Here is a 12562-nt window from a genome sequence, read left to right as displayed (position 1 = left end):
GGCTTAGGTCATGATCTCGAGATTTGTGGTTTCGAGCCCCACATCGTGCTCTGCGCTGGCACTGCAGAGCCTGCTTGGGATTCTCTCCCTCTGTCTTTTTCTCTACCCTCCCCCACTTGCTCGCGAACGTGCTCTCTCTCTCTCTCTTTCTCAAATAATTAAACTTTAAACAATTACTTTGAAAACCTATGGAAGTGGAGAGATCCTTCTCTGATTTATTTTATTTATTTTCAATGTTTATTAATTTAGTTTTTGAGAGAGAGAGCAAACCAGGGAGGGGCAGAGGGAGAGAGAAATCCCAAGCAGACTCCATGCCGTCAGCGAGGAGCCTGACATGGGGCTCGAACTCACAGACTGTGAGATCATGACCTGAGGCAGAACCAGGAGTCGGACATTAAACCTACTGAGCCACCCAGGTGCCCCTCCTTCTCTGATCTAACTCGGTTCTGCAAACATGGCCCAGTCGTGTACTCAGCACATGCTGGTAAGGCCAGGAGAGATGGGGGTAGTTCTGTGGCTGTTTCCTTGGAGCCTCAGCCTAGAATCAAAGGCTGCTGTTGGACAAATTTAAGTTGTGGGAAGCAGGAAGGAGGAGGCGACCTTACAAAGAGTTGGTTTTTTTCAATGAAGTGCTATTTCCTGCAGTGTCTTTTTTTTTTTTTTTTTCTCTTAAAAATGCACTTACTAGCAGGTTTATTTCAGTTGTGGTTGCTTTGCTGGTTATTTCTTCTTTCCTTCACTCCCTTATGCTGCAATATTGAGGGAGAGCCCCGCTATGTGCCGGGCACCGTGTTAGGAACTGTGTGCGCAGCAAGGAAATCGGCATCCGTCTGACCGTGAAGACAGAGGAGAACAGGTGCTATGAAGGAAAGACTACAGGTGATGGGCTAAGAGAGACTGGGAGGGGCCTACTTTGGAGCTAGTGGTCAGGGAGGGCTCCCTGAAGAGGTGACTGAGACCTGAGTGGTCAGGGGAAGACAGATGAAAAGGCGGCAGGACCTTCCAAGGAGAGGCAACAGCAAGTACAAAGGCCCTGGGGTGGGGATCCACTAGGTGTGTTGGAGGAGGTCAGTGTGGCTGGAAGTAAGTCAGGAGCGACTGGCAGGGGTTAGGCCCCGAGGCTGCGGTAACCAGTTTACTCCCAAGGATTTTGAATGGTAACTATTTATTTATTTATTTATTTATTTATTTAAAAAAATTATTTACAAAATTTTTTAAGTTTAATCATTTTTGGAGAGAGAGAGAGAGACAGAGTATGAGCAGGGGAGGGGCAGAGAGGGAGAGGGAGACAGAATGTGAAGCAGGCTCCAGGCTCCGAGCTGTTAGCACAGAGCCCGATGCAGGACTCGAACCCACAAACTGTGAGATCATGACCTGAGCTGATCGGATGCTTAACTGACTGAGCCACCCAGGCACCCCTCAAAAAAATTTTTTTTATGTTTATTTATTTTTGAGAGAGAGAGACAGACAGACAGACAGACAGAGCATAAGCCCAGGGAGGGGAAGAGGGAAAGGGAGACACAGAGTCCGAAGCAGGCTCCAGGCTCTTAGCCGTCAGTACAGAGCCTGACATGGGGCTCGAACCCACAAACCGTGAGATCATGAACTGAACCGAAGTTGAAGGCTTAACCGACTGAGCCAACCATTCAAGCTGCCTCTTGAACGGTCACTATTTATAGAATGTGCCAGTTAGGCTAATAAGATTTGGGCCTCTTAAAAGCTGGGCACCTTGGCTGTGATCCCCGGCTCCAGCTGTACCCGTCCCTCACCAGCCCGTGCAAGAGAGGGATGGTACCTCGGTGCAGGGCCATCTCTACCAGCTGTGAACCTGCAGCCTCCTCACCGAGGCTCATCATCTGTACCCCGATGGCCTGACACCTGCCGTCTTCCCCTCCCCCACTGCCCATCGCTTCCTGGGTGCTGAGCTCAGATTTACTGTCATTGTCACTGTATGTTGGGTTAGCCAGGATGGGGAAGGGGGAGCTCATGTTCCAGTCTGGCCTCCCTCTGGCCCCCGGTGAGTCCCTTTCTTAGTGTGGCCTCTGTGTCCTCATCTGTAACATGGGGTTTTGGCAAGCTCTGTTCCCTCTCGGAGCTGCACAGCGAAGCAGTCTACAAACCTTCAACGTCCATAAACCTTTTTAACCTGACGTTAAAAAGTGGCTGCCTGCTAGCCACCACCTGATTTCCTTAGACCTGATTTTGTCCGCCTTTTCTTCGACTTTAGAATTTAGTAGCTGTGAAACACTGGGCAAGATGCAATCCCTCTGTATGCCTCAGTGTCCTCATTTGTTTTGAAACAGAGGTTACGATAAGGCAGTTGTGAGGGTGAAGCGCAGTCGTATCCGTGAAGTGCTTAGTTAGTGCTTACTTACTCCGTAAGTATTAACTGTGTGTGTCCTTCGGAACGTCACGTGAAGATAACTTTCATTTCAGGCAGTAGTTCTTTTTCTTTTTTTTTAAGTTTATTTATTTATTTAGAGAGAGAGAGAGTGCGCGCGCATGGGAGCAACAGAGAGAGGGAGGGAGAATCCCAAGCAGGCTCCACACAGCACGGAGCCCGACGTGGGGCTCAAACTCACAAACCGTGAGATCGTGACCTGGGCCGAAAGCAAGAGCTGGACACTTACCCGACTGAGCCACCCAGGCGCCTCTGATTTCGTGCAGTCGTTCTTAACTGGGGATGATTTTGCCCCCTAGGGATACTGGGTAGTGTGTGGAGACCTTTCTGGCTGTCACAGCTGGGGTGGGGGCTCCATTGGCACCTAGCGGGTAGAGGCCAGGATGCTGCTGAATATGGTGACAGGACAGCCCCACACGGGACACAGAGTTCTCTGGCCCAAGGTATCAGTGGTGCTGAGGTGGAGAAATCCTGATATAATGTGACTTCCAGAACCATAGCAGAGTTCACGCAACCTTCCCCTCACGTGCCTCGGGTCCCCAACTAAAAAGCAGCAAAGAATGTATATGTCTGGTTTCCACACTGGAATTCTGGGAAAACATTAAGTTTACACAGTTTACACAGTGCTTTCGTGGGTACTTCTCATTTGACTCTGGAGGAGTCTTGGGGAAGGTGGCACCCGGCACCTCAGTTTACCAGTGAGAGAGTTTGCTCCCTGGGAAGGTGATGTGACTAGCCTGAGGTCACAGTGCTGGGAGAGGGGGAAACAGCTTGGGCTCAGGGCTTCTGGCGCAGCCGGATTCTTCCCACCTCCCCATCACCCCATCACCCCACGGGAACGCGCCTCGTGCAAAGCAGTGGTATTTGTTCTTAGCTCCTCCTGGTCTGGGCCGCCATTTTCCTTTCACACTTGCTTTACAGCGACACTGCCTTTGGCATTGAAAGACCTGCTGGGGCTCTCACCTTCTCCATTCCCACTTTGTCTCCCTGGCTCAGTTGTGCTCTTTTGCACCTCCAGCCTGGCTGATTCTAGAAACTCCCTGTCAGTTACTCAGGTACCGAGAGCCAGTTACAACATGAAGGGATCAAACCGGTCACAGCAGCCTAGCAAGCGTATCTCTGTACAAGAAATGACAACGTCCGTCTGTGCTGGTCTTGTCAGCTCAGTGGGCTGGACCCATGTGTCCTGCTCGCCCACAGGGCTAGGAACTCCAGGGAACAAGGCCGGCCCAGGGGCCCAGTGAGCCAGCACTATCCGTGAGCATACCCTGTTACCGTGTCACTCACGATGCTGAGCAGGTTAATTTTAAAAATTATTTTTAACTGTTAAATAACTGCATGTTCATTGCTGAGAAGAAAAGAAAATTCACATAACCCAGAGGGTCTGAAGTAAGAAGCTAAAACCCCCCAGGGCGTGCCTTCCCTCTCACTCCCTGGTGGGAACTCTCGTATGTTTCGGATCCTTCCAGACCCTTCCCCGAACGTGTAAGAATGGAACGCTTTGAAATCTGCTCAGTGACTTGAGATTGTGCCATGTCAGTGATTTTTTTTTTTTAATTTTTTTTTTAACATTTATTTATTTTTGAGACAGAGAGAGACAGAGCATGAACAGGGGAGGGGCAGAGAGAGAGGGAGACACAGAATCCGAAACAGGCTCCAGGCTCTGAGCTGTCAGCACAGAGCCCGACGTGGGGCTCGAACCCACGGACCGTGAGATCATGACCCGAGCCGAAGTCGGCCGCTTAACCGACTGAGCCACCCAGGCGCCCGGACCATGTTGGTGATTTAAAATAAAACTCTGCTCCTGTAAGTTTCTCAGCACCATCTTGTTTATATACCTGTCTTGCTCTGAAGCCTCTTGTTTGAATTCCACAGAAGAGCATGACTGGAGACGATGGAAGGGCCAAGGTCATTGCACATGGCAACTTGAGACCATGGCTTTCTTGGACCATGAAGGAGGTTGGTGGGGGGGGGGGGCGGGTGGAGCAAGGCTGCTCATTCTTCTTCCTTAAATCTCGCCCAGGCTTGGTGCTAAGTCTGTCTGGGGAAGGCACAGTGGAGGCAGCCTCCTCCACGGAAAAGGAAGCCCTCAGCCTCTGATGTTTAAAAACAATGTAGAAAAGACTTCATCGAGATGTCAGTGCTCCCAGCCACATCCTTGACAGAGAAAGGAACCGTGTGCGTCTGGCGCCTTTTTAGCAGTGTCGTTTCTTTGAGTTTCCCCAGAACCCAAGTAGAGAGAAACACCTCCTTTTTAGACATCAAGAAGAAGGGGTGGACCGGCTGGTGGGGACCCATGCCTCCGGGGTCATAGGGGGTCCGCTCCCTCCCCCACCCCCCTGCGCCTCCAAGTCTGCGGTGGTGGCTGGAGCGGGGATTCTGGGCGCCTCCGTCTTGTGGGTGCCAGCTGACCTCTGCCCCCAAAGATTCAGATTTGTCCACTCCCGAAGTCGGCATTTTCCAGTGTGCAAAGCCAGAGAGGGCAGGTCGTGGGTTTTCATTCAAATGGAAGAAAAGTTGGCTCCCTGCGTCCACCACAGCCGTTTGCCTTATGAGGGGCGGGGCAGGGGCAGGAAGGGTAGTATTTAAATACTTTGAGGTTTAAAAAAAAATTTTTTTTTTAGTAACTCTAAAAAGGTATTTAGGGGAAGAAGGTGGGTGGGTGCTAGAATAGCTTTTAACTCTCTATGGCAAAAGGCAAAAGTGAAATACTTTCACCTCATGTGGAAAGCATGTCATTTGGGCCTGGGATTTGAGCATTTGACCAATTGTCCCCTGCTCAGTGAGACAGCACAGCCCCGTGGGCCTGTGAGGGCAGGCCTCCCTCCTTTTCCGTCCATGTCCACCCTCTTTCTGGAGTTCTGATCCCACCCAGCATGGCATCCGTCTTTGGCAGCCTGTCCAGGAAGCACTGTCCAGGGTGACAAGAAACTCCCATGGCCCAGCCGGGCACGTTGGGACGAGGGCTGGCCTGAGCTGCTGTGTGCAGGCTGCCCTCAGACCTTCTCTTGATTTCACCCCATTCCCACTCAGAAGATGGGGAGATGGTCTTGAACTTGGGGGGTGGGACATCCCTGTGTGTGCCCTGCCCGACAGCATCTGCAACGCGCAGCTGATTCTGCATCGTTTCGTGGCTTGAGGGCTGGAGGGAGGGGGCTTGCTTTTTTCACACTTTGTACGTGTAGGTATGAAGGCATGTCTGGGGTCTGGGTGTGGGGGGAGACAGCACATTCTAGAAGTGCTGCTCAGAGACCATAGCACTGGCCACCTTCTTGAACCCAGCTCCTGAAGCAAACATGAAAACTCATTACTAAAACTCTGCTGCATTGAAGGACCCAGTTGAAATAACACAGCAGAGAGGTTTGAAAAGCAGGGAGGATGCTTGTTTTGGTCTTTTAATGTTCCTATCGTCTGAGAAGCGTTAAAAGATTAGGCTTGAAACCCACTTAATCGACACAGGGACGTAATGTAATCTTCACCGAGAAGCCTTCAAGCCTAGTTAAGCGTCCCATTTTCTGCACAGATGAGGGTGCCTCGGGGATCATGTCCTTTCCTGGAGCCGCAGATTCGGCACAACCTCCAGTTGGAGCACCGCGTGGATATTTTCCCTTGCAGAAAGGCAAATCCTAATCAATCATCGCCCTGGGATCTGGGGGGGGGGGGTGTGCCGTGGCTGTGTAATGGGACCTTGTGCAAGGATGCCCACGGGTGGGAAGGCTCCCTTGCCTTTATCACCTAGAGTTCCACCTCCAGTCGCCTGCAGGAATGGATCCCAAGACGACGACGCTAAATAGTTTACAGTCCAGGCATGCCACTTACAGATGTGGGGCAGCCAGAACCTGAAACCTGCTGAGCCACAGCTGCCTTGGCCAAAAAAAAAAAAAGTACGGAATGCAGTTTAGCTGCCAACTCAAGTTTTCTGCTTCATCGGCCGCCTGTCTCTGAGAAGGACCGTCTGTCTGCTGTCCAGCTCTGCTCTGATGCCGTCTGCCTACCTGGAGCCCTCCTCACCCCCCCTGCTCGATTTGTCTCCACCTTCTTCCTTTCTCTTCCCTGCAGACAAGTTGAGGTGTGCTGTCAGTTCAGGCCCGGTGAGGCCGGTTCTCCCCATCTGAGAGTCCTTGTTTTGTAGAACCTTCTGGAACACCTAGGGCCATCTCCTTTTCCGTGCTCAAGTAGGAGTGAGCTGAAATCAGTAAGCCAACTGTTAGTTTCCAAGGGCCATCCTAACAAGCTATCTCGAACTGAGTCACTTAAAACAACAGAAATCTATTTTCTAAGTTCAGGAGGACAGAAATCCAAAATCAAGGTGTCGGCAAGGCTGTGCCCCTCTGGAAGGTTCTACGGAGGAATCTTTTCCTGCCTCCTCCTGGCGGGGGCTAGCATTCCTTGGTGTTCCTGGCTTATAGCAGCATCACTCAGATCTATGCTTCTGTCTTCAGACCTATGGTCTCTTCCCTCTGTGTCCCTCCGTGGTGTCCTTCCTTCTCATGAAGATACCACTCCTTGAATGATGATGTCATCTCGAGATCCTCAACTAACCTTATTCCAAATAAGGTCACATTCTGAGGTTCCAGGTGGATGTACACTTTGGGGGTACACCATTCAACCCACCGCACTGACTTTTAGGGATATTTGTTTTCCATTTATATACATAAATACATGTCTTTTTTTTAAACATTTTTAATTTTTTAAAAGTAATCTCTACACCCAGCATAGGGCTTGGGCTCATAACCCTGAGATTAAGAGTCACATGCTCTTCTGACTGAGCCAGTCAGGTGCCCCCACAAATACTCTTTTTTAAAAAATGTTTATTTATTTTTTGACAGAGACAGAGAGAGAGGGAGCACGAGCTGGGGATAGGCAGAGAGAGAGGGAGACAGAGGATCTGAAGTGGGCTTTGTGCTGAGGACGGAGAGCCTGACGTGGGGTTTGAACTCACGTGCCGTGAGACTGTGACCTGAGCCAAAGTTGGATGCTTAACTGACAGAGCCACCCATGTACCCCCCACTCCCCCACAAATTCACTCTTGAAGAACATATTTGGGGTCATTGTGTTTTGTTTTGTTGAATTTTTAAAATTCAGTGTTCAGTCACATAACATTCACATATTATTACATTTTTTTCATGTTTAACTCTTTACAGACTTCATTTTCAGTGACTGTCCTATTGGTCTGCCAGGTGAGTGGCGGGACAGTCTAGTGGTTAGGAGTGCGGGCTGGAGATCGAGGTGGCCAGCGTTTGCATCCCCCACGTCTGTCTTGGGCTGTGAAGGGCTACGGCCCCCTCCAGAATCCGACGTTGGAGTCCTAAGCCCCAGTGCCTCAGAATGTGACTGTGTTTAACGATGGGGAGGCAATTAATGTGAAATGAGGTCATTGGGGTGGGCCCTAATCCAATATGACTGGTGTCCTTCTAAGAAGAGGTGACGAGGACACAGCCACACATAGAGAGAAGGCTGTGTGGGGACACAGGGGAGAGACGGCCATGTACAGATCTTCCTCGACTCGATATGGAGGTACCTCTTGACAGTAAGTTGAAAATATTGCAAGTTGAAGATGGCATTTAGCACATCTAACGTGCCGAACCTCGTAGCTTGGCCCAGCCTCCCTTGAACGTGCTCTGAACACTTACAGGAGCCGACAGCTGGGCAAAATCATGGAACACAAAGCCTGTTTTACAATGCGGCGTTAGATTATCACATGTTGTGCATCGAAGACTGTGCCGAAAGTGAAAACAGGACAGCTGCACGGCTGTAGGACCGTTGTCGGCATAGGAGCTGTCGGCTCTCGTGGTCCCGGGCATGACTGCAAGCTGTGATGGCCACTGCCCAGCGTGTGAAGTCAAAAAATCATTAAGTTGAGGCCATCTAGAGAAGTCGTCTAAACTCCTGGCCTCCAGAACCGTGAGGAGAGAAAGTTCTGTTGTTTCAGCCCCGCAGTCTGCGTCACAGCCCCGGCAGATGGGTACCCTGACCGCTGGGGCAAAGCCCCGAACCTCTGAGGCCTCTTTCCTTCTCTCTACAGTCAGGTCCTCTTAGGGGCTCGTGAGGAGTAAATGAGAGAATACTCTGCGTGCTCCCTGGGGCTTGTTGGAAGGTGCTCCAGGCAGAGTTGGTACCGCCCTGGTCGAATTTGCCCGCCCTCTATGGTTGCACGTTGGGTGCTTTCTGTCCATGCACGGGGCGAATATTTACTGGACCCCGGTCGTGGCCATTTGCCCTGTGATAAATGAGGCTGTGGCCTGTGGTCAGCAGCTGAGCACACTGTTTTTGGCTACTTTCTTGGGAAGGATTTTTTTTTTAACGTTTATTTATTTTGAGAGAGACAGAGAGAGTGTGAGCAGGGGAGGGGCAGAGGGAGAGACAGAGAGAGTCCCAAGCAGGCTCTGTGTGCCACGCGGAGCCTGACGTGGGGCTCGATCTCAAAGACCTTGAGATCATGACCTGAGATGAAACCAAGAGACGCTCCACTGACTGAGCCACCCAGGTGCCCCTGGAAGGGATTTTTAGGTGCTTGCTCTATCCTCCAAGCTATTTTCACTGAGCACCTCCCATGGGGGGCCCTGTGATGGGAGCAGCCTGTTGCCATGCGCTCCTAGGCCAGTGCCCAGGGGACCCATTTGCCGGTGGCAGTGATGAACCATTAGGCAGCTCACATGCCCGGAAAATGTTGTCATTGGGAGCGACGTCCCTTTCCTTTTTTAAACCTGTCCAGGGTCTGATGGCTGCAGCTGCCACCTGGTGACTTTATGGCACCAGGGGCTGCACCAGGAGGCAGGCGGAGGCTCTTGGCAGAGGAAGCCCTCACCTGAAAGCCTTCAGGGGCATTTCACACCTGCCCATGTCAGGGAGTGGCCATTATGCTCCTGTTAAATAGTTTGTGGCCTCCCCTCCCCTCGAGCTTGTGGGCACTGGTGGAGTGCCAGGAGCCCGAGGCCTCTCCTGGAGGCTGAGTCCTGCCAGCCCCTGAGCACTCCCCTCAGCTGCAGCGACCTCCTGCCCTCTGCCCCCGCCTCCTCCATCCCTGGGTGCCTCCAGCCTTGGCCTTTTTTCTTCTCTTCTTTGAAGTGTGAGCCTCAGAGGCACGACAGGCAAACAGGATGCTCCCCTCCCACACGCAGAGACTTCAGACGAGACACTTGGGTCGAACCGCATCCTGCTGGCAGTGGTGGGTCCCATCTGCCGCGGACCTGGTGTGGGAGGGGGTGCAGGGCTGGGTGCCAGGAGGGGTACTCACGAAGGGGTTCTCGCTAGTCACTCTGAGCCTCATTCCAGAATTCCAGCAAGGTGGGCATGACAGGGTTCCCTCTGGGAGCTCCGTGCCTGGAAAAGCTGAATAATGCAGGTGGTGAGGGATGGTAACACCTGCTTGGCGCCTTTGTGAGAGGCCACGAATAGATAGCGGCATTCCTCATCCCCTGCCTTGCCCTTGGCTATGATTTTTATGTTGTTTTCTGGGAGCTATTTTGTTGTCGTTGTTGTTTTAAAACGAGTAATGTCTCCAAACCTTGGCAAAATCAGTCCAGGGTTGCAAGATTGCTCTAAAATAGGTGACGGCTACGGAGAGGCACCAGGTGGGGACCTACGGGAGGCGTGCTCTTCCTCAACAGCTGCAGATCTGAGGCAAGACCAGAGGGGACACCCAGGGAAGGGCAGGCAATAGTGTAAGAGTTTCGGGAAAACACAAAGCCCTAAATCTTGCCCGAGTCGTGGCCTCTGAGGATAGCAAAAATGATTTAGGCGCTTCTCCTGTGAGCGAAGCCATCTTGGGAAAATGAACGTGTAAAGGTGGAAGGGTCCAGTTCTCCCATCCCCAAGCAGATGTTCTGAGTCCTGAGACTCCATCAGACATTTAGTTTTCAAAATAGTTCGTGTGTGTGTGTGCGTGTGTGTGTGTGTGCGTGAGTGTGTGTGTGTGTTGGGGGAGGTCGAATTTAAAAGATGTCAGGGTTTTACCACCCACTTTATAACCCCGCCTGGCAGTGAGCGACATTCTAGATGCCTCTGGAACTTTCCACTTGTTGAGCCCATGGTAGTGCAGTCAGTGAAGACACCAGGGTACGTGGTGTGGATTTTTCATCGGCAGAATGTCCTGAAAATTCGGTTGAAAGGTTTGAGAGAGAGATGATGAGGGAGATTTCTGAAGAGACTGTACTCCTCGACAGCCAGAAAATGCTTTTGTGTTTGCTTCTCTCTTCCCCACCGTTTTTTGTAGTACAAGGGTGGAGGATGGGGAAAGATCAGGTGGGAGGATAGGAGAGGGGATACCAGGAGTAGGGGCCGTGGCTAAGAAGAGGGGGCAACTTTCTGCCCTGTGGTGCAGGAGGCAGCACTCTAATCCGAGGACTTAGGCTCTATCAGGGGTCCTGAGAGTTGTTTCTTTCCCAGAGACAGGCTCCTGGGCCTATGTGAGTGTGCAGGTGGCCGCAGGCTGCAGCCAGCTGTTGCTTTTTTAAATTAGAGCCTGTTCCCAGAGCCTCTCCTTGCTAGGGCTGTGGTTTCGCTCCCCTGCTTGCATTAAACAAGCCCCATTTTGCTTCTTGGCACAATAATAGGTTTGTTTGAGATCCTGGATTCCAGACTTCTGGGGGTCTTGCCATATTGGCATCATCTGACAATGACCAAAAGCGGCCTTTACAATATGACCATCTCTACAGAAACGGTTTGTGCTCTGCCATCTCAGGTTTCTGGAAAAAGGCATCCCTGTGTTACCTATCCAAATAAAGTGGAAGTTCTTAACGGACCTCCTGCTACAAGGGTGTGAGTCAATGCTGTGTGCATTTACACTTCCGTGGAAAATAAGGGTAGATTTGTTCGTGTGGTTATTTAAATGTCCATTGAGACTATTTGAAAATGACCGAAACCACCCCGGAAATCCTCCTGGTCTAGGACACGACTTACTTGCTTTGTGCGTCTTGTACGAATGTGTCTTCTTTGGCACCCGATAGGTACGAAATAAACACTTGATAGGATGATTCGCGGCCCGATTAGCCTCCTCCTTTAGACTCTTTTTCATTTTCCCCTTAGATCTTCAACCTCATGAAGTATGACAGCTACAGCCGCTTCTTGAAGTCTGACTTGTTTTTAAAACACAAGCGAACCGAGGAAGAGGAAGAAGATCCGCCCGATGCCCAAACTGCAGCTAAAAGGGCTTCGAGAATTTATAACACATGAGTCCCCAAAGAGCTGGCAGGACTGGCTTTCAGAAGCGAAGGAACTTGCTCTCAGGACCATGCAGGGTTTATAATTGCTTTGTTATCTGTAAGGACTGAAATGTGCAAAACCCCTCCGTGGGATATGTGTATTTTATTAACTGCTTGACCAGTAAGTTTTGCATGATGGCTAATCTTACATAAAAAAACAAATAGCTTTGAAGTTTTAGTTCACATACACACACACACACACACGCAGAAGAATCCTTAAACACTGGACACCTTGAGCATCTTGATTAAACGTCCTGCGAGGCCACCAGGTGAACTTAGAGCCACCTCTTACATTTTAAGTCATTGCCCGGCCTCTGTGGGAAGGGTCATGCAAGTCCACAGATTCACTTGGGCAAATCAGCTCAAGAAGGAATTGATCTGACAAACTCAGGCCCCCGGGGGTGCTGGTGGTCAAGTACCTTTGTGGTTAAATACTTCTCGGGAATGAGTTCAGTGCTGGGAAAAGAGAATTTATCACTGACAGCCTGTACAGATTTGGGGAGCTGTATGTGAGCATCCACAGAGGGTTCTTGCTCCTTGTGTGGGGATTTGTCCCGGTTTTGCCTATAATCCGTGACATTTCATGCCACACAGATAAATAGTTCATCTTGACAGAAACAAGATCTCGACCAGGAAGAAAGACAAATGGGAAATTGTTCAGGGTCCCCGTGACACCACAAGGTGGTGTTGAATGGGCTCGTGGCCCGTGGCCCGTGCCGATGTTGGAGTTGGTGGGATACGGGTATTCTGATCCCCCATAGCCCATCTGAGGGCACATTGGAACCCTTGCTTCTCTGTGCCTACCCTTTTGCTGGACTTGTTGACTCTGGGCTTGACACTTCAACGAGAGGAAAGAAGTCCTCTTTGAAAGTTTCTTCTTGGGTAGAGAAGCTTGAGTGAAATCTTGCTTGGCTGGGGCTGTCCCAGTGAGCCCAGGTTCCCCTCCCACCCCCCACCC

General features: G+C 50.9%; 1 protein-coding gene across 2 annotated transcripts in view; it reads left to right on the top strand.

Moving 5' to 3' along the window:
• RGS10 (regulator of G protein signaling 10) overlaps positions 1–11776 on the top strand; it is a 41472-nt gene extending 29696 nt beyond the window's left edge. For both annotated transcript variants that reach the window (XM_042960125.1, XM_042960126.1), the window contains one exon: positions 11429–11776. In XM_042960125.1, coding sequence (XP_042816059.1) covers positions 11429–11575 — 147 coding nt within the window. In that variant the 3' untranslated portion in view covers positions 11576–11776. The remainder of the gene's footprint in view (positions 1–11428) is intronic.
• Positions 11777–12562: the final 786 nt, after the last annotated feature.

Source organism: Panthera tigris, chromosome D2, assembly GCF_018350195.1.
Source record: "Panthera tigris isolate Pti1 chromosome D2, P.tigris_Pti1_mat1.1, whole genome shotgun sequence".
Lineage (NCBI taxonomy): Eukaryota > Metazoa > Chordata > Mammalia > Carnivora > Felidae > Panthera > Panthera tigris.
This window is presented reverse-complemented; position numbering and strand designations above follow the sequence as displayed.